The sequence below is a fragment of the Protopterus annectens genome, chromosome 6.part0 (genome assembly GCF_019279795.1).
Source record: "Protopterus annectens isolate FY-2018-M chromosome 6.part0, PAN1.0, whole genome shotgun sequence".
In the NCBI taxonomy this organism is placed as follows: Eukaryota; Metazoa; Chordata; order Ceratodontiformes; family Protopteridae; genus Protopterus; species Protopterus annectens.
Genome location: NC_056737.1, coordinates 729,129,071 through 729,150,720, shown reverse-complemented (window position 1 = coordinate 729,150,720; position 21,650 = coordinate 729,129,071). Strand labels below are relative to the sequence as shown.

At 47.2% G+C, this 21,650-nt stretch overlaps 1 protein-coding gene across 1 annotated transcript in view; it reads left to right on the top strand.

Moving 5' to 3' along the window:
• Positions 1-21,650, top strand: part of DLGAP5 (DLG associated protein 5) — a 467,701-nt gene that overhangs the window by 310,081 nt on the left and 135,970 nt on the right. The window contains exon 6 of the mRNA XM_044073570.1: positions 7,357-7,606. Coding sequence (XP_043929505.1) covers positions 7,357-7,606 — 250 coding nt within the window. The remainder of the gene's footprint in view (positions 1-7,356; positions 7,607-21,650) is intronic.

Genomic DNA, 21,650 nt, shown 5'->3' with positions numbered 1-21,650 from the left:
GGCCCTGCATACCATGTTGGAGCCTGAATCTCTGAGATGCTGAAGTCATTAAACACTTAGGGCTTTCTGCTTTACAAAGGAGGTGGATCTCTAAAGGAAACCGTGCATTTCTTCTCAAATATTTTTATTGAATTTTTCAAACTTTTCAAACATACAAAGGAAAAACTGTAAGTCATTGCGGGAAGCAGTAAAGTATAGGTATATATGTAACAGTTAGTGCAAAAACTATGCATTTAGAACACAACAGTTATCTTACAGGGAAGCTTACATCTTAGAGACCAGTATAAACAGTAAAGACCCCCAATAACCTATTACAGTCAAAGTCTAGAGATACAAATGGAAAGTGGCTTGGAAGGAAGAATATGGAAACTGTGCATTTCAAAAGAAACTGGAAGAAGTTTAGTTGTTTCTTCTCCTTGCAAAACTTGGTAGATTTCTCACACTAGATGTTTTGTTTGACAAATTAAATTGCTTTTGACCTTGCTAAACATTTACTTTTTAGTAGCTTACCTAAGAGCTGCTTCGTAGTCATTGAAGATGTTGTTTAGCACAGTACTGGGCCAGTTCCTTGAAGTAGCAGCTATTCAAGATGCATTTGTTCTTATATAGTCTGTAGTCTTTAAACTTCATTTGGCTTAAATTCTGGTTTAAAATGAGCTGCCATTCTTGTATATTATCTGTTGCTGCCGCCTTCCAGTGATAGTGTGATGCAGCAGCAATGGATATTTTGGAAAAATCCTTGTTTTTCTTAGCCATTTCTTGCCAGAGTGCTATTAGAGGAGGAATGGAAAACGCTGAGCACAAAGGTGATAAATTATCAAAATGCTAGAAAGGAAATCAACATTTTACTGTTATGGCAAGTTTCTTACACAGTTATGATTTGACCTTTCTTTTTCGTGAATTGGAAGTACAAATGGTGAGCAGGGAGAAAGGATGAAGTAAAGGGATAAGGCTGAAAAACAGTTGTAATAGTAAAAGTGGGCACTTAGATGAGGGGAAAAAGACAAGGCTGATAACTCTGCAAGTCAGAAGTCAAATCACAAATTTTAATTATAATGTTGTCTCAAAGGCAGACAATACTGAGTGACTTAGACCTTAATGATAATTTGTACATATAAACAGAGGATGGGCTAGGCAAAATTAAGTAAATAGCTTTGAGTGGAAGGGATTAATGATACCACAGAGAATTCTGAAGAGTTGCTGTAGAATCTTTAACAAAAAAATAAGGGTTTATCACTGGAAAACAGACGATGTAATGGGATCCTATCTCGCCTACATTCATAACTGATGGGTTCGGAGCCGATCCATCGGCTCCGACTCGGCCACTATATAGTAGAACGAAGTCTCTAATTGGCTGGGCTACCCCTTATCCCAGAATGCACCACGCCTGCTTCCCCAGATCTCGTTTGCCGCTTTTCAAGCTAGACGTGGTCTCAACTTGGCTGGAGCCAAGTGGTTTATTATTACTTTTTTGGTCTTTTGACCTAGGGGTTTCTTCACTAATTTAACAAACAGCTGTTTTAACAGCTTTACGTGTGTGTGTGAACCTTTTCAGTGTGATTGGTATTTTTTCTACTTAGTTAGAGGGCCTTTGCCCTTATTGTGAATCAATGTGTTAAAATTGTCTACTTTTAGGTTTGTTTTTCACCCTACTGTACGTCCTACTTTATCGGGCTAAGCCCGTTTTTAGTTAGAGGGCTTCTGCCCGTTTTGTGTTGTGTATCTCGGGCCAGTCCCGTTGTTGAGTCAAGGGCTCGTGCCCTACTTTAAGGTTACTTTCATGGTAAAAATAGTTGTGTGACAGGATGTCAAAAGAACAGAAGTCTGGTTTTAAAAAGTGCACCAAGAGCAACTACAAAATGTCTATTACTGATAGCCATGCTGTTTGCGTGTATTGTTTAGGACCGAAACATTTGCAGGAAACATGTAGTGTTTGTCATGCCTTTTCCTCTAGGGTCCTTCAAGAACGTAAAAATAAATTGATCCTTAAGGGCCTTATTAAGCCCTCTTTTGAGGAAGCTTTGGCTTCTCCTTCCTCTCCAGCTTCTAAAAAGAAAAGGTCGTCGGCTCCGACCAGTCCGTCGAAACAGACTTCCAAGAAGCATAGGTCGACCTCTTCTTCCTCGGCTCCAATGGCTTCGGAGACTCGGGTGGAAGGGTCTGCCTCGATACCTCTTTCCTCGGCTCCATTGGTGTCGGAGCCGCAGGTTGGGGGATCGAGAGGCGAATCACCTGCTTCGGCTCCCTTGGTCTCGGAGCCGTTGGAGGTGTGCAGCTCAGACTCCCCCCCCCCCCCCCCCCGGTTTCGAAGTCCCCTTCGGCGCCGATGATTATTCATACGTTTCGGATCAGGTGCCGATGGTGTTGGAGCCGGTCCCCTGGTCTATCGGAGCCGAGAGAGAAGTCGTCTCGGTCCCCTACTATTTCCTCTAAATCCTCCAGGTTGTCAGACTCAGATTTGGACAGAGTTATCCAGAGGCTTTTCCAGTCCCCGGTTTTTGCAAAAATGGTCTCTGCTCCAGCCCACTCGGCTCCGGAGCCGGTCCCCACTTCGCATCAGATTCCTCCTCCAACCTCCTCGGAGCCGTTGGAGTCGGTGATGGTAGAGCGGAGCAGAGTTGTCCAGTCGGAACAGAGACTCCCTCGGACCCTTTCTGTTCCGACCATCATTCCTACCCTGTCCTCGGCGTCAGGGTTCGGTACCGGGACTTCCTCGGTCGGGGCCGAGGGAAACACTTTGGAACTGGTAGCTTCGGTTCCTAGTCTTCCCCTCGGAGCGTCGGCCGCAGGGATTCCCGGTACCGTCGTGGTCTCTCAGCCGGTGTCCTCCATAGAGTCTGGAGGTCCTGCTTTTGAGGCCATGAGGAGTGCGCTGGCCATGTCCTTGCCGGCTCAGCAAGTCTCTACCTCACTGTCCCTAGACTTGGGAACTGGTGCTTCTGGTGTGCTTCATTCCCACGACAGTGGGGCCCCAGGGCCTGAGGATACCCCCTTGGGGGGTTCCCTTCTCCCGGGAGGTCCTTCTGAATCCGCTTCAGATGAACCTCCAAGAAAAAAATTGTGCAATTGGAAGCACATTGACTCCCAGGATGAGTCTATCACTTCAGATACTGACCTCGATGATGCGGAGGGGTCCCCAAAATCGTCCTCGGATGACATCTCATTCTCAGATATCCTCGAGATCCTGAGACAGATAGGCGATTGGCAGTCCAAAACCCTTTCCGCGGAGGAGTCAGTCTTCTTCAAGGCTTTTGGGGCCCAGCCCTCCGCCTCCTGGGTGTCTCCACCCTTCGATGAATTACTAGATTTAGTTTCTCGAAGGGTGTGGGAACACCCTGACTCTGTGGAACCGGTGCCCGCCAGGCCTAACAAGTTCCTCTCAGCCCCTCCTCAAAAGGAATTTTTGACCAAAGGAGTTGCAGTAGATGCGATGGTGGTGGCATCTGCCACTCAGCAAGACGTGGCAGAGGCTTCAACGTCTATTCACCCTCCTAATAAGGATTCCAGGAGCATGGATAGGTACGGGAAGTGTACCCTTTCTTCAGCGGCCTTTACCCTGCGGTCGCTGAATTACCTTTGTCATTTAACCAGGCTCCAAAGTGACCTCCTCAAAGAGTTAGGTGAGTCTCTTACGGGTAATCTTCCTGAGGCGTTAGCCCAAACTGTTGGCGCCCAGATGACTACCCTATCTTCGATAGTCAACTCGTCCATGAGGCTCATCTCATATGCGGCCGAAGGGGCGAGTAGAGCAGCGGGAACAGGCGTGGCTCTTAGAAGACACACCTGGTTACGCTTGTCCCTTTGCGGAGGCTTTTAAGTCTTCCTTCACCGATGCCCCCTTTGATGGGTCCTCCCTGTTTGGACCCAAGGTGAAGGACACACTGACTCGGTGCAAGCAGTAGGGCAAGACCTTGACTGCCGTGGGGGCCCGTTTTTCCGCTCCCTCTAGACCTTACCCCAAGGCCCAGAGAGGAGGGAAAATGTGGTTCAGGAAATCTCAAAGGTCTTTCCCTACTCCACCGAGTGATCCCCCCTCTAGAGGCAGGGGGGGGTATTCAGGAAGACGCCGCTCCAGAGGCGGCAGAGGGCCCCGTAACTCTGGAGACCGCGATTCCTTTCGTGGTCCATCCTACGCTCCCCGTCCCTGAGACTTGGCCTGACTGCGCATCTCCGGAGCCAGTCGGGGGTCATTTTGCGGAACACCCACAGGCTTGGGAATCTATCACCAAGGATCAGTGGGTGCTCTGAACTATAACCGGAGGCTATCTCATCCCTTTCATCAAGATCCCCCCTCTTCCTATCAGGAAAGTCCCGGATGTGCCACCCAGTCAGCGGGATCAAGCAGTGGTCGAGGTTTCAAAGCTGCTAAGAAAAGGAGTCATCCAGCCTGTCCCCGCCGACCAGATCGGATCAGGAACTTACTCAAGACTATTTTTGGTGCCAAAAAAGACAGGGGACTTAAGGCCCATTTTGGACCCCAGCTCATTGAATCGCTTTGTAAAAAAATCCAAATTCCGAATGGTCACCCTTCAGTCCATTCTCCCGTTATTGGAGAAGGATGTCTGGATGTGCTCCATAGATCTCAAGGATGCTTACTATCACATTCTGATAAGTCAAGAGTCCAGGAGTCATTTACGCTTCTGCCTGGGAACCAGTCATTTCCAGTTCCGAGCACTGCCCTTTGGTCTCACCACAGCCCCCAGGGTGTTCACCAAGTGTCTGGCAGTAGTGACAGCTCACTTGAGAAGTCTAGGATTCCAAGTGTTTCCCTATCTAGACGACTGGCTCCTTACTGCCACCTCCAAGCATCTATTAGTTCGGGCGCTTATGACCACAGTCAGTTTGGGTCATTCACTAGGAATCACGTTCAATTGGGGAAAATCTGTGCTGCAGCTGTCTCAGCGTATTACATTTATAGGCACAGAGTTAGACACAAGAAGAATGCGGGCATTCTTGCCGGTAGAAAGGATTCAGGTCCTGCAGTCTCAGGTTCAAACCTTGTTACCCAGATCACGAGTTCAGGCCAGACTGATTCTGCAGTTAATGGGCACGATGGCCTCGACTATTCTACTAGTCCCCTTAGCCAGGCTGAACATGCGGGTACTGCAATGGCTACTGTCGGTTCAATGGTCCTTTCAGGAACTTCTGAACCATTTGGTCCAGATTACCGAAATTTGCCGTCGGGACCTACGTTGGTGGCTGCTTCGGTCCAACCTGGACCAGGAGCGAACCTTTGCCCTTCAGCCTCCCGTCACCACGGTGACCACGGACGCCTCCCGGACAGGGTGGGGAGGGTCATTATCTGGACAGGTCTGTCCAAGGCACGTGGCAGGCTCACGAAACGCATTTACATATCAATATCCTGGAAATGAGAGCGGTGCTACTGGTGTTGCAAGCACTTCATCATGCTCTTCCACGGGGTACTATTGCGATCCTATCCGACAACATGTCGGTAGTCTGGTACATAAACAAGCAAGGCGGAACCAGGTCCTACCCTCTTTGCCGAGAGGCCATGAGAGTGTGGCATTGGGCGATTTCTACCCAGCGTTTCCTAGTGGCAACGCACATTCCGGGGAAATCCAATGTGATTGCAGACAGGCTAGCTGAACTCTCCTGTTACCCCACGAGTGATCCCTCAACGACAGGGTGGCTGCAAACATCTTCGTCAAGTGGGGCCTCCCTTGTTGCGACTTGTTCGCCAGTCCTCACAATGCGAAATGCAGGGACTTCTTCACTCTGACTCCCTCTCAGGGGCAGATTCCCAGGGACGCTCTAGCTCACAGTTGGCCCCCCGGTCTACTTTACGCCTTCCCTCCGGTTCCCCTTCTCCCAAAGGTGATACAGAAGGCGATTTATCTAGGGAGCGACCTGATTTTGATCGCTCCACACTGGCCTCGTCAGGTTTGGTTCCCCTTCCTTCTGAGGTATGCGGTGGAGGGCCCATGGTTTCTGGACCTAGTGCCCGACCTGTTGACTCGTCAGTTGGGACAGTCTCACCCATCCCTCAGGTCCTTGAGGTTGGCCGCATGGTTACTCCACTTCCAACCTTAGTCAGAGATAACTCCTTTTCTCCAGACGTCATCCACATTTTGTCCTCTTCTCACAAACCTTCCACTATTAAACTGTATTCCAGCAAGTGGAAGAGGTTTGCTCTTTGGGTCCAGCAACGAGGTATAGATCCCCTTACCGCCCCAGTACCTCAGGTTTTAGAATTCCTGGCTTCTTTGTTTTATTTGGGCTCTTCAGTTTCCACAATTAAAGTCCAACTGGCAGCTATCTCTAATTTTCATGTCTCCTTTGAGCCTTCCTTAATGCAAACAGGCTTTGCAAATTTTTCCTTAAAGGAGCGTGGCTCCTTCGGCCCCCAGTAGCCCATCCTGTGCCCCCTTGGGGCCTGAATATGGTTCTAGCTTCTTTAACTGCCCACCCCTTTGAACCAGCAGCTACTTGTGATATAAAATTTCTATCTTGGAAAACCGCCTTTTTGGTGGCAATAACCTCTGCCAAGCGGGTCTCAGAGCTTCAAGCTCTCTGTTCTAATCCTCCTTATTTGACCTTTCACAAAAACAGTGTGTCCCTCAAGTTAAATCCCTCATTCCTGCCCAAGGTAGCATCCCCCTTATGCATTCAACAATCTCTGGAGCTCCCCGTGTTTTTTCCCAAATTCTCCAATAGCGCAGAATATATCTTCCATCAGTTGGATGTTCACAGACAACTGCGTTTTTATTTAAGTAGGACCAATCAGACACGAAAGTCAGATCAGCTGTTTGTGTCCTTTGCGGAAAATAGGTTGGGTCAACCGGTGGCTAAAACCACCATAGCCGAATGGATTAAAGATTGCATCTCCTTCATTTATTCACGGTCCTGCAAAGAGCTACCTTTCCCAGTCAGGGCTCATTCTACCAGGGCAATGGCTACTTCTGTAGCATTCCATCTGTGCGGCCGCTACCTGGACTTCTCCACACACCTTCATTTCTCATTACAAGATAGATGTGGCTTCTCGGGGTAGAGCTTCCTTTGGTTCCAAAGTTCTCAGGAGTGTTTTCCAATGAGCCACCCGGGATTTAGGTGCTAGGGACGCTGTCCCATCAGTTATGAATGTAGGCGAGATGGATCCCATACATCCGAAGTTATGGTAAGTACATAACTAAAAGTTTTATGAAGTGAGAGCTGGAAAGTATTTTAAGGTTTGACTGTGAGATTTGGACTGGCTGGCATTTTAATAGACAAATGACATTTGGTATGCTTATTTTTACATGGAAAAAAAGTACTTTTGCAGCTTTGTAATGCATGTTTCAGTAAACTGCTTCTTTTACAGAATGTTACCTTTGTGTTTTTCCTCTTTCACAATCATAGGAATGCGTGGCAGTAAATTGTCAGAAGAGCTGTCTTCCCGCCAAACTTACTTCTACAGAGTTTAACAGTTGTCCAAGTCCCATGACTGCAAAAGTTACAGACATTATGGTGAATTCAGCTGACACTGTTAGTAGTGACGTATTAATGTGTAGTCCAGAAAAGGAAAGCATGCTTGAAAAGGCTCCTGAACAATCCGATGCCTCTTTGTCAGTGAAACAAAGTAATGAATTACAGTCTCTGTACAGCGCAGGTTTGTACTGCTTTACGAAGTACCTCTATAATGTATGTTAAATTGGGAACGATGTGTATTAAAGACGATGTTCACATGAATCACTCTTGCCTTATACTACTACGCATATAGGACTCATCCAGGTGGTGATCCACCGTACTAACCCAACTCCTAGAGCTATTCAGATGTCAGAAAAGCCTGATTCCTCCTCAACAAGGATGCACGTCTGTCCTTGGGTAAGAGAGTTGACGGGCCTACATCATCTTCAGTTCTTTTTTTACCACAAGCTTCTATTCATTTCAATGAGTAAGTCTCAAGTATTCCCTGGTTATGATTTGGCTTTGAAGTGCCTTTCATACTGATTCTTCAAAAAGGTACCCAATTGAGGAAACACATTTTTTTCTCTACAAAAAAAAAAAAAAACTCTTCTGTTCAAAAAAATATTGCCTAGAGCCAATTTTTTTTTTTTTTTTTTTTGCAACCTTACAAAGCTCACATCAAGGAATGTTGCTTCTACCCTCTTCTGACTCACAGCTTGAAAAAATTAGTTTCTTTCATGAAATGGAATTTGGGCATTGGAGGATGAGAGATGAGCTGGGCTCTACTTCCAAAATGACCCTGTTAAGGTATAACTTAGGTGGCCAGGACGCCCATAGTTTTGCTTTTCCCCCAATGGGATGTTTATTTCAAGGACATTACTTGGTTTAATTCAACAAAGTTTCAAATGTTAATCCTAAAAAAAAATGAGTAAATGGTACTTGCACTTTTTGGGACTTGAAGACCTAAAGCCCCCACAGCAGTCTGTGTAGTATTTGAAGCATTCAGAAATGTAGTTCTGGTGGCCTCACAAAACCTAGACTTTCAACCAACCACTCCAAAAATCTAGAATGGTTTTAAAGAATCCAGCTATTCTTCCAGTACTTGTACAACCACCCCATTGCAGATGTCACCATCATCTCCCTAAATGTTTGCAGGGGCTGAAAATTACTTTCTCGTGCCAGTACTTTCCCTAAAGACAGTCTCTTAAATTTTGAATAGCTTTGGGGAAATGATGTACATTTCCATTACATTTGCCTTCAAGAGCCATTAACTGTAAAATGTGCATGGCAAAATTTCAACCACTAATCTTCTATAAGGAGGAAGATCTCATAGTCAGATATGATGGATCAGACTCTTAAGGTTCAGGTCTTCAGACTTAACCAAACATTCCAAAACGTAGTCAAGTATGTGATTAAGTGCTGTAGCTGAGGAGGAATGGAAGACGTGGCAGTGTGTAGCAGTTGTAAGATTTGATCTGAAGTTGTTAATCTTCCTATTCATCACTGATGGGTTCGGTTCTGAGCCCTCGGAACCGGGTCAGCCTTGTACCAAGCTTGCGTGTACCAAAAACTCTCGAGCTAAGCTGCTACTCACAATGCTCTTTACTCAGTTACCTCAGATCTCGTTTGCCGCACAGCCATATAGCAGCTTTTCCACGAGCTCTCCAGCTAAGTGATTTTTCTTGTACATTTACAAGTTTTTGTGAAAGTTCTTTTCCCGTTTATAGTCTGTTCTTGATATCTCTATTGTTTCAGCTCTACCCACAGATATCTCTTTTTTACCATTGCTGGTATTTTCCAACTTTCTACCCTTGTAGTATCTTATTACCATTGTTGGTATTTCCTTTCTCCTTTTACTTCTCCATTTCTTCCACTTTCCTCAGTCTTTCCCTTTTGTGTGAGTGTGTGTTCTGTTATGTCAGAAAATAAGGGAACTACGGGGTTTAAACACTGCTCTTCTTGCAGTGGTAAACTTCCTAATAGTGACCTCCATGAAAAATGTGTGTACTGTTTGGGGGTTCCACATTTGTCGGCGAAACCCCCATGTGATATTTGTGCTAGCTTCAGTCAGCAGACGCTGAATGAACGTCGGAATAAACTGATTTTGAAGGGCCTGCTTGCTTCTCCTTTTTCGGAGGCTATTTCTGCGACGGAGGTTTCATCCCCTCCTTCTGTGGGCAAGAAATGTCCTCTCTCTGACCCCTCTTTACCGGACGGTGACAGAGGAAAAAGCCATAAACACAAGGCCCAAAAGTCTTCCAAAGAGCACCATACTGCCTACTCTGTTCCGACTACTACATCAGTTCTGAGCTCTGCTCAAGCGAAGCTTACCTCATCGGCGCCTACCCTGGCACCGATGACTACGGCACCGTCTACTGCCTCAGTTCCGATCAGCTTGTCTGTTTCTGTCTTGGCACCATCAGCCATTTCCGCTCCGATACCAGTTCTGACAAAAACCTCGGAACCATTTTTGTCATTCACCCCTGTTGTGACCTCGGCTCCGAGCCCGTTCTCAGCTCCAACCATACCGTTGCCGGTTTCTAAATTGGAATCGTTGGTGCCATTCTGTGATACACCACGGACCAGATACTCATTGACTGTGGACCCATTTGCCAGACAAGCCTGCAGCCCCTTTTTGGACCGGCCTGATTCCCCCTCAGGGGCATCGGTGAGATCCACCAGGAGCCTTTCATAATTGTATGTGGTGCTTTTTGACCAGCTGCTGACCGCCAGGGGAATTTCAAATCCGCCTAGACCCTATCCCACTCCAGGCTTTGGGTCTATTACTCCAGCGACCCCTACTTACTCTCCTCCCTTGGATCCCTCGGTTCCAAGGTTCATTTATCCAATGTTTTCTAGAGGACCCCCTTCCTCGGTGCCAACAACGACAGTGTCTGAGGCCCCGAGGCTCCTTTGGGTGTTGGTTCCGTCGGAACACACCCTCTCTGTATCACATGCTTGGGGGGGTGGAACCTCCAGTTCCTGTATCAGTTCCGACAATGTTGTCTGTCCCGACTTCAGATCCAAGGGTGACTACCGCTCCGAGTTTGCTTGAGGCTCCGTCCCTGGGAGAGGACCATGTGGAGTGGGGTGTGACCCCTGTTCCAATTTTGCCTTCTTTGGTTCCAAGCTCCCACTTCTCTTCAGGCGGGCGCACTTTCTGGTTAATAGAGAGGGTGCTTGCTTCTAGCAGTCCTCCTACATTGGTTATCCCCCCCCCCCCATTTCCTTCTGAGCTGCAGCTGTCAAAAGCTAACCCCCTCAGGACTCCAAGAGCATAAGACCCAGGAAACCCCTGCCCAAGGTATTTCCCTTTCTGAGTCTTCTTCGGATACTCCCACATAAGAGCCCCCTCGGAAACGGGTGTGTAAGAGGAAACACATGGACTCCCCAGAGGAGTTCCTCACGGAAGATACGGACTATGATGATGAGGAAAGGGTCTCTACGGTCATCCCCTAACATCTCCTTCGGAGACATCATGGTAATCTTGAAACAGAGGGGTGACTGGAAGCCCTCCAACCCTTCTTCGGAGGAATCCGTATTCCTGCAGACCTTTCGCTCTTGACCCTCTACTTCTTGGGTGACCCCCCTGCCGATGAGTTGGTTAAGCTCATCGTGGAATGGGCTTGGAAGAATCTGGACTCCACTGAGGCCATCCCCAGGAGATCAGACAATGTACTGCTCCCTCCAGAGTATCAACCCCGTTGGTCTAGAGGTTTGCCAGTGGATGCTATGGTGGTGCCGACAGCCACGAAAAAGGACCTTGCTGAAGAGAGTTCGGCTGTTCATCCGCCCAACAGAGAGTCCCGGGCAGTGGACAGGTTAGGGAAGTGAGTTTTTGCGTCAGCGACTTTTGCAGTTAGGTCTCTGAACTTTTTGGCACATTTTACAAGGCTCCAGAGAGATCTTATCTCCGAACTCTCTGGAACCCTCGTTGGCCAAGTATCGGATGGAGCACAAGATAAAATTGCTTCCCAGCTTACCACTCTAGAGTCAATATCCAATTCATCCATGAGGTTGCTGTCACACACAACCGAATGAGCAGCTAGAGCTGCAGGTGCAGGCATAGTCATGAGACGTCACACCTGGATGCGCATTTGTGACCTCGCGGACTCCAAGTCTTCCTTTTTAAATGACCCTATTGAGCCATCAGCTCTGTTCGGTGCTAAGGTCAAGGATACATTAGCCAGGTGCGAGCAAGACAGGAAGACCTTGTCTGCCATTGGCCTACGCTTTTCCAAACCTCAGCGTTCCTTCTCCAGGAACCAGAAGAGCGGGAAGATGTGGCACAAGAAGTCTCAAGGTCCTTCCTGAGACCCATGTGGTGAGGACTCCTCTAGAGGCCGAGGGGGTTCCAATAATGGAAGACTCCCCTTTCGGGGCAGAGGGGGTCCCCGAAACCAGGGCTCCAGAGATTCCTTCTCGGGTAGACCGTATCAGCGCTCTTGAGGCGCTGCCCGATTGCTTTCCTCTGAAAGCAGTCGGGGTGTTTTTTTCTCTGCACCAAACTGCCTGGCTCTCCATTACAAACGATCAGTTGGTGCAGCGAATCATTACCAGAGGCTACCATATTCCTCTAATAGCTTATCCAAGACCTCCGAAATTCCTTCCCAATGTTCCACCCAGTCAAAGGGAGGAGGCAGCTTCCGAAATACGAAAGCTGTGTCAATAACGAGCAATCCAACATCCACCCAGATCAGTGCGGATCAGGGTTCTACTCAAGATTCATTTTGGTGCCAAAGAAAACAGGAGACTGGATGCCCATTCTGGATCTCAGCCAACTCAACAAATCGGTAGTTCATACCAAATTCCACATGGTCACGATTCAAACCATCCTCCCCTTTCTGCGGGAGGGTGTGTGGATGTGCTCATTAGATCTCCGGGATGCGTATTACCATATCAAGATGGACAAGCAATCCAGGAGCCTCCTTCGCTTCCGGTTGGGAGCCAATCATTACCAGTTCAGAGCCCTGCCTTTCAGTCTCTCGACGCCCCCCTAGAGTGTTCACGAAATGTCTTGCAGTGGTAACAGCTCATCTGAGACTTCAGGGATTCCAGGTGTTTCTGTACCTAGACGATTGGCTCCTCTCCACCCCCACCAAATGTCTTCTGGTCAATGCCCTCCGCTACACCCTGGTTCTAGTGGAGTCACTAGGCATCACCATACAGTGGGAGAAATCCAACCTTCAACCCTCGTAACTGGAATTCATAGGGGCAATATTCAACACCCAGTCAAGCATGATCTCACTTCCTCTCCACAGGATTCAGAGACTAAGGGCACAAGTTCAAGTGATACTCTGTCGAGGAAAGGTGTCTGCAAGGGGAAGTTCTCCAAGCCTTGGAATGTATGGCTGCAGCCATCCCTATTGTTCCCTTAGCCAGACTACACATGAGATTATTACATTGGCTCCTTCAGGCCCAGTGGGTACCCAAGCTTCACCCCCTGAACTCAGATTCTCATCCTCAACACTTGCAAACTAGATCTCCTCTGGTGGATGAGTACGGACGAAAATCTTTGGTGTCGCCCCTTCCAGTCTCCCCAGCCCAGCGCCACGGTGACCACAGATGCCTCCCTTATGGGGTGGGGGGCCACTTCCAGGGAAAGTCAGTCCAAGGCACGTGTCCGATGTAGAGGTCAACTTGAATATCAGTGTCCTGGAGTTAAGAGCGGTGCTGTTGGCATTGCAAGCTTTTCATCCTCTCCTTCCGTCCGGAACAATTGCTGTCCAGTCTGACAACATGTCCGTGGTCTGGTACGTAAACAGGGAGGGACCAAATCCTACCCCCTATGTTGCAAAGCCATGAGAATCTGGCAGTGGACGATAGCTTCCAACCACTTTCTGATCGCAAAGCGTATCCTGGGGAGCTCCAATGTGATTGGGGACTGGCTGAGCAGATGCATTCTCCTTCCTCACGAGTGGTCTCTCAACCCAAGTGTGGCAGCGGAAATTTTCAGCCATTGGGGCCAGCCATGTTGCGACCTTTTCGCCTCCCCCTCAAACACAAAATGCAGCAGCTACTTTGCCCTCTTTATCCCTCTCGGGGGGTCACCGAGAGACGCTCTGTTTCACGATTGGCCCATGGGTCTCCTTTATGCTTATCCTCCGATTCCTCTGATTTCCCCTTGTTTTAAGGAAAGCGATTCGGTTGAGAAGCAAAGTGATCCTCATTGCCCCATTCTGACCTTGTCAAGTATGGTTTCCCTTCCTACGACCTCATCTGTTAAAACCTCCTTGGATCCCAGACACTCGTCAGGACCTCATATCTCACCCACAAGGGCGGACTCCCCCGAATCTGTCCAGTCTCAAGCTGACAGCTTGGTTTTTCCACTTCCGTTAGTTGCCAGGCAGGAAACTCTCTCTTCACCCGTACATGACATTATCTTGGCCTCTCATAAACCATCCACCAGGAAACTGTACAGGGACAAATGGAAAAGATTCTCTATTTGGTCACGTAATCAGAAGCTAGACCCGATGTTCTTCGTTTTCCATTGCTGCAGTCCTTACCATTGGGTATAGTCCGCATCCAGTCGGCCCGAATACCAGAGTATAAGGCTGACGCCGGTCAGGGCGCATTAGACTGACGTCAGTACGTCAGGGTACTAATGCGCATGACCGCCATATCCTCAGTCTTTTTTGCCGCGTGGTCCGATGCAGAAGCAGTTTTGCGAGTGCAGGTTGGCGTTCTGAGATATTTCCGAAACCGGAGTTTCAGACCGAATCAGAGTTGGCTAAGTACCCGCTAGAACATTTTGGTTTTTCTTGCCTCAGTATTCAACCGGATGTCAGAAAAAGTGAATAACTGTATTTCTTGTGGGAAACAGATACCGCATAAGGATTTCCATACTTTGTGTATACCTTGTTTAGGGCCTGAGCACGACGTTGTTGGTTGCCGCTCTTGTGCTAGGTTTAACAAACGCACTATTAAGAGGAGGTTAGACTGTGCCAGGTTAGTGTTTGGGAGACGTTGTAATTATAAAATGCCGCCGGATGCTCCGCCCGCTTCCCAAGAAGCGCAAGGACAAAACAGCGTTTCCTAGGGTTGAAGAACCGGCAGTCCCGGACGTCGGTTCTTTAGGAGGCTCAGTGGAGCCAGAGGTTTTGCCAGGAGTTTCTATGGAGTCTCCGGCAGAAACTTTACTGTTACAGGATGTCCCATCTCAGGAGGCAGGCCAGGCTGAGGGGCTTCTCAGGTACCTATTCTTCCCTCTCTTCCCAAAGTAGTTAGAGCCTCTCCTTCTGTTGCTAAAGCTTCTTTAGAGGTAGGCCAATTTCAACTTCAGTGGGAGCTTCTCCTAGCTTTTCGGGTTCTGTACCTAAGAAACATATGCTTAAAATGGCAGAAGATTTGATTACTATGATTAGAGGTTCTATGGGCCCTCCTGATAAGAGGCCTAGGGTGGAACCAGAGTTTGCCAGTTTTGAACAGGGTTCAGAGGCTTCTGAGTCTTCTGGATGATTTGCAGGAGTATCCTCCTTATTCTGATTCTGATGTGGATGATGCCACTCCTTCGGCTTCTCCTCCTGAGGATTTTTCATTTTCAGAGACTCTGCATTCCATGAGGGAGCACTTTAAATGGGAAGGCCAGGATTACTCTGATTCCAGGAAGAGGCTTAGGGAATTCTTGTTTTACCCCAGCATAGGCCCTTAGCTATACCTCCTGTGTTGACTGTGGTGGAAGATGTTTTTGCAGAGGCTTCCCTGAACCCTGATTCTTTGCCTCCTGCTCCTGTTAAACCTGATAGGTACTATAGGGTGCCCGAAGCTCATAAGTATTTGTTTAAGAGTCCTAGGGCGGACCCAGAAACTGTTTCTCAGGGGCCTAAAGGTGTTAAAGCCTCTGTGGTTAGAAATCCTGTTCCCACTGACAAAGAGGCGAGGGCTTTGGATAGGTGGGTAAGAAACTGTATACTTCTTCCACTCTAGCCATGAGAGCATTGAATTGTCAGTTTCACATGCTGAAATATCAAAATTATCTCCTTTCACAATTGAAATCTAAGGTGGATGCTTTGGCGGAAGGTATTGAGTGTAAAGAGTTGCTGGATTTGGTTTATGTGTCTGAACAAGTGGGCAAGCATTCTTTGCAATGTGGCTTTGATGCTGTGCAGGCCTCCTCGAGGGTGGCTGCCACTAGTTCTGTTCTTCGCAGGCATGCCTGGTTGAGGGATCAGAATTTGGCTGAGCATGTTAAGACAAGGATTTTGGATGCACCTTTACAGTCTGATGTGTTGTTTGGTTCGCCTGTGGAAGCAGTTTTAAAGAAAATGGAGGACAAAGCTAAGTCTATGCAAACTGTTAAGGATTTTTGCAGGTACAGCCACCAAGTTTAGTAGAAATTGGCCTGCTAAGGGGTGGACATATCCTGCTTATGACTCCCAGTCTAGGGGTAGGTCTAGACGTGGTAGGGGCAGGGCTCAAGGTTCTTTTAGGTCTAGAACAGGGAGTTCACCTGCTCAGACTTCTGGTGAGGGCAGGGGTCAGTCCTTTCGTAAGCAGACCCAATGACCTGCCTTTTCAGCTGCCAGTAGATTCTCGCCTGGCAGCTCCTTTGGGAGGACGACTGTCTCTTTTCAAAGAAAATTGGGATTTAATTACTCAAGACAGATGGGTGTTGGACATTATTCACCACGGTTACAGGTTTTATTTCCATACAATGCCCCCTTTCAAAGGCATGCCAGACGTTCCTCCTCCACAAAGAAAAGAGGCTCACAAACAAGTTTCTCAGTTACTCCAAATGGGGGCCATTCAGCCAGTCCCTGTATCAGAAAGGGGCCTAGGATTTTATTCCCGCATGTTCCTAGTACCCAAGAAGGGGAACACGTGGAGACCAATTTTGGATTTATCTCTCCTCAACACTTATCTGGACATTCCCAAGTTCAAGATGTTGACGTTACAACAGCTTTTACCTCTGCTGGGCAAAGATCACTGGATGGTAACTTTAGATCTCAAGGAAGCTTACCTTCATGTGCCTATCAGGCTAAGTTGCAGGAAGTATCTGCGGTTTCGAGCTGGAGATTCTCATTATCAGTTCTCTGCATTGCCCTTTGGCTTATCTACTGCGCCCAGAGTATTCACAAAGGTTCTGGCTCCAGTGATAGCTTACTTCAGGCTACAAGGAATTCAAATCTATCCTTACTTAGACGACTGCCTGATTCTGGCTCAAGAAAAGGAAGACCTTCTACAGCATCTGGAATATGTTATAGCAGTGCTAAGATGCCTAGGGTATTCTGTGAACGAAATAAAGTCCAGTCTAGTACCCTCTCAAGACATGTGCTTTCTGGGTGTGAGACTGAATACAGCAGCCCAGATGGCCTTTTAACCCCGGACAAACAAATGAGTCTATCACTTTACTTCCATCAACTATCTCATCAGTCCGTGCTGACTGCAGGGACAGTCCTTCAAGCATTAGGGTTCATGGCATCTTGTATTCTGGTGCTTCCCAATGCCAAACTGCATATGAGGAAGTTACAATGGTATCTCAAAATGTATGGACACAGCACTGCCAGGATTTAGACACTGTCATTCCCATAATACCTTGCCTTCAAAGAGAATTTTTGTGGTGGGCTCAGGAATGTCACCTAAACAAGGGACTCTCTGTGACCCGCCAGAGGCGAGTCAGATTTTAACGACAGATGCCTCGGACATTGCTTGGGGAGCTCATCTAAATGGAAAGTGGATACAAGACAAGTGGCCTGCCAGACTACAGCATCTACATATCAACATGAAGGAGATGTTAGCAGTCCAGTTCGCATTACTGGCTTTCCAGGAGTTACTTCTTCCAGGACAGGTGTTGATTCTAACAGACAACACAACTGTCATGTGGTACATCAACAAGCAAGGGGGAACACATTCTTATCCTCTATGCAGGCAAGCAATGATTTTATGGGAGACTGCGCTAAGCTTGCAACTCACTCTTCAGGCAAGGTTTCTGCCAGGAGCACAGAACTCCTTAGCAGATGTGTTAAGCAGACAAATCATGGATCCCCACGAGTGGAAACTGGATCTTCATGTATTTCAGACATTGACAGTGTCATGGGGAACTCCAGACATAGATCTGTTCGCTTCTCCACTAAACCACCAGCTGCCAAAGTATTGCACAAAGGGGTTTCATCATACAGCTTGGAAAGTGGATGCTCTGTCTTTCAGTTGGGAAAATCTTCATGTGTATGCCTTTCCACCTCTGCCTCTTCTTCCAAAGGTACTATTAAAGGTCAGACAAGACAGGCCAAGGATGATTTTGATAGCTCCAGATTGGCCTCGCAACACTGGTACCCACTACTTGAGTCTGGTAAAGAAGCCTCCATGGCCTTTACCTCTGATTCCTCATCTGTTATCTCAGAAGGACGGTCATCTGCTCAATGTCAAGCTTCACTCTCTTCATCTAACAGCCTGGCATATTCTGTGTTGAAACACAGCAGGTCTCAACTTCCTCAACAAGTTTTAAATGTGATTATGGAAGCTAGACGACCTAGTACAAGGAGAGTGTATGCAGCAAAATGGAAGAGATTTTTATTTTGGAGTACAGCAAAGAATTTGGAGATTTCTGAGCCTAATTTGAGTGTGGCTCTTCAATATCTTACCGAGTTATTGGACAAAGGGTTGTCCTTCTCTTCTATTAAGATTCATGCTGCAGCAATTTCAGCTCACTATGATTGTGACCCACCTTTGTTTTCGCATCCTTTGTTCAAGCAGTTTCTTAGAGGGGCAAAGAATATACGACCCCCACGTAGAGCTCCTACTCCTGCTTGGGATCTCAATTTTGTGTTGGAAAAACTTACTCTACAACCTTTGAGCCTCGGCTACTGCTGAATTGAAATATTTGTCATGGAAGACTGCTTTTTTGTTGGCTATTACTTCTGCAAGAAGGGTGTCTGAGTTGCAGGCCCTTATGGCAGTCGAGCCCTTTTGATTTTTCATAAGGATAGGGTATCATTACGTACTAATCCTTCCTTTATGCCTAAGGTGGTTTCTAGTGTGGCTTTAAACCAAACTATTCATTTGCCTACTTTTATGCAGACCCCCAAAATAAAGGGGAAAAGATTTTGCATACTTTAGATGTACACAGGCAATTGCGTTATTACTTAAGCAGGACTAAGGATTTTAGGCAGTCTCAGCAGTTGTTTGTTTCTTTTGCTTTGAGTTCACAGGGCAAGCCTGTGTCAAAACAAACTATTTCTAGGTGGATTGGCTTTTGCATTGCATTTTGTTATTCCCATCATGGCAAGGAGGTTCCAGCTGGGATTAGGCCTCACTCCACTAGGGCTACTGCCACTTCAACAGCATTTCTACGGGGGGTGGCAACTAAGGATATTTTGGAAGCAGCTACTTGGAGTTCAGTGCATACTTTCTCTAAGCATTATCACCTTCCTATCTACTCTAAGTCTAGGGCTGGTTTTGCCACAGCTGTTTTGCAAGGCATGTTGTCAGCTCCTGCTTCTTTATGATTTGCCAGCCTCCCTTACCTCTGCTTTGGGATTCTACCCAATGGTAAGGACTGCAGCAATGGAAAACGAAGAACATAGTACAGTTTTGTACCTACCATAAATGTAGATGTTCGAGGATTCCATTGCTGCAGTCCAATTTACCCTCCCTCCTTCCCCTCTGTGTTTAGGGGTGGTAGTGTAGGTGAGTTTACCTGCTTATATTTTTGTATATATTGTCCATGTTTTGGTGCAGGTATTTTGGGCCTTGTCTTTTTAGGGTCTTCTGACATCTGGGGCAAGAAAAGACTGAGGATATGACGCCGGTCATGCGCATTAGTACCCTGACGTACTGACGTCAGTCTAATGCGCCCTGACCGGCGTCAGCCTTATACTCTGGTATTCGGGCCGACTGGATGCGGACTATACCCAATGGTAAGGACTGCAGCAATGGAATCCTCGAACATCTACATTTATGGTAGGTACAAAACTGTACTTTCTCAGCCCCTGTAGCCACTATTCTTCATTGTCTGGCTGAACTGGGGCCTCAGCTTCCACCATTCGAGTACATCTAGCAGCTATTTCCAACTTCCATAACGGGTCAGATGGAGTTCCGCTTATTTCCTCTTGCCTTTGCAAGACCTTCTTCAAGGGTGTTTTCCACAGCAGGTGGAGGCATGGAATTTGTCTTGGGTTCTGCACTCTCTCTCTCACTCTCTGCCCCCTTTTGAGCTGGCTGCGACATGTGATCTAAAATTCCTGTCATGGAAATCGTTATTTCTGGTGGCTATAACTTCAGCCAGAATTTGAATTACAAGCATTATGTTCTGATCTTTCATAAGGACATAGTATCACTTCGTACTAACCCATCCTTTCTCCCCAAAGTGGTTTCTGATTTTTCGATTAATCAGCCATTGAGCTCCATGTGTTCTTCCCAAATTACTCTAACAAGGGAGAATACTGCCTACATTCCTTGGATGTTCATAGACAATTACGTTTCTATCTGGACAGAACTAAATCCTTTCCCAAGTCAGACCAGCTTTTCATCTCTTTAGCAGCTCCTAGAATGGGATGCACAGTATCGAAAGTTACTTTGTCTAAATGGCTTAGGGATTGCATTGCCTTCACATATTCACTTACGGAGGGATCTAAGCCTGGTCAAATCAAGGCTCACTCAACTAGGGTTATTGCAGCATCTGTTGCCTTCCACTCTAGGGACTCCATGGATGACATTTGTGCAGCTGCCATTTGGGCTAAGCCCCACACCTTTATCAAGCATTATAAATTGGATCTGATCTCCAGGGGAAGAGCGGCCTTTGGTTCAATGGTTCTCAGGAATGTTCTTCCATAAGGGCCACCTAGGTTCTCAAAGTAGCTGGGGACTCAGTCCCATCAGTGATGAATAGGACGAAGATTAACAACTTCAGATAAAGAAGTTGTCTTACCATAACGTTCCATCTGAGTTGTTGATGATCTTCCAGTCATCACACCCTCCCACTGACCCCCTCCAAAGGTTCCTGGTGGATCTTCTGGGTCTTTGTGGTATATTAGGGTTTCTGCGCAGAGATCGCCTCTGACTTATTTCTTCTATATATTGCATGCAGACTTGATCTGAGGTAACTGAGCAATGGGCATTGTGGGTAGAAGCTTAGCTCGAGAGTTTTTGGTGCACACAAGCTTGGTATAAGTCCGACTCTGTTCTGAGGGCTCGGAACCGAACCCATCAATGATGACTGGAAGAAGATCAACAACTCGGATGGAACGTTATGGTAAGACATAACTTCTTTTTATCCACAGGCATGTGTGACTGCAAATACAGCCTTTACCAGAGGCTGTTGTACCCTCGATATGACCTTAAATGTTGGGTCCCCAACATAAGGCATCTTCACAAAGTTAGAAGAAAAGGAAAAAAATATGGAGATGAAGTAACTATTTCATGTTAAGTTGTCTATCTCGCCTTTGTTCTTGCTGGTTGGGATTGGAGCCGATCCTCGGCTCTGACTTGGCCATCATCTATAGCTCGAGAGCTGTTTACTGGCTCGAGGCTACCCCTTATCTCATGATGCCTAGCGCTAGCTACCCAGATCTCGTTTGCCGCTTCAGCTGCGAGGTTTCGTTTTTACTGGCTCAGGCTTGTGTTAAGTTTCTTATTGAACTTTTCTAGCTAAGATAGTGATGTTCTTCATCTCACATTGCTGCAGTCCTTACTTATGGGTAGTCCGCTGTCCTCGGTCGGCCCGAATACCAAAGTATTAGGCTGACGTCGGTCATGGGCGCACAGCCCTGACATCAGAGCGTCAGGGTATAAAAGCGCATGACCGACGTCATATCCTCAGTCTTTTTTGCCGCATGGTCCGATGCAGAAGCAGCGTTGAAAGTGCCGCTCGCTTTCTGAAATTTTTCGCTGGAGTTTCAGACATACCAAGTTGGGCTAAGTACCCGCTAGAGCATTTTGTTTTTCTTGCCTCAGTTATTTACCGGATGTCAGAAAAAGTGAATAATTGTATTTCTTGTGGGAAGCAGATACCGCATAGGGATTACCACTCGCTTTGTATCCCTTGCTTGGGACCGAGCACACGTAGTTGGGTGTCGGTTTTGTGCTAGGTTTAATAAGCGCACTATTAAGAGAAGGCTAGATTGCGCTAGGTTAGTCTTTGGCAAGCAGTGTAATTATAATATGCCGTTGGATCCTCCGACGCCCGCTTCCACGAAGAAGCGTAAAGACAAATCTGTAAAGCCTAGGCAGGATGATTCGTCCATTTCGGACGCCGGTCCTTTAGAGACTGCAGTGGAACAGGTGGAGCCGGCTGAAGTCTCTGTTGAGTC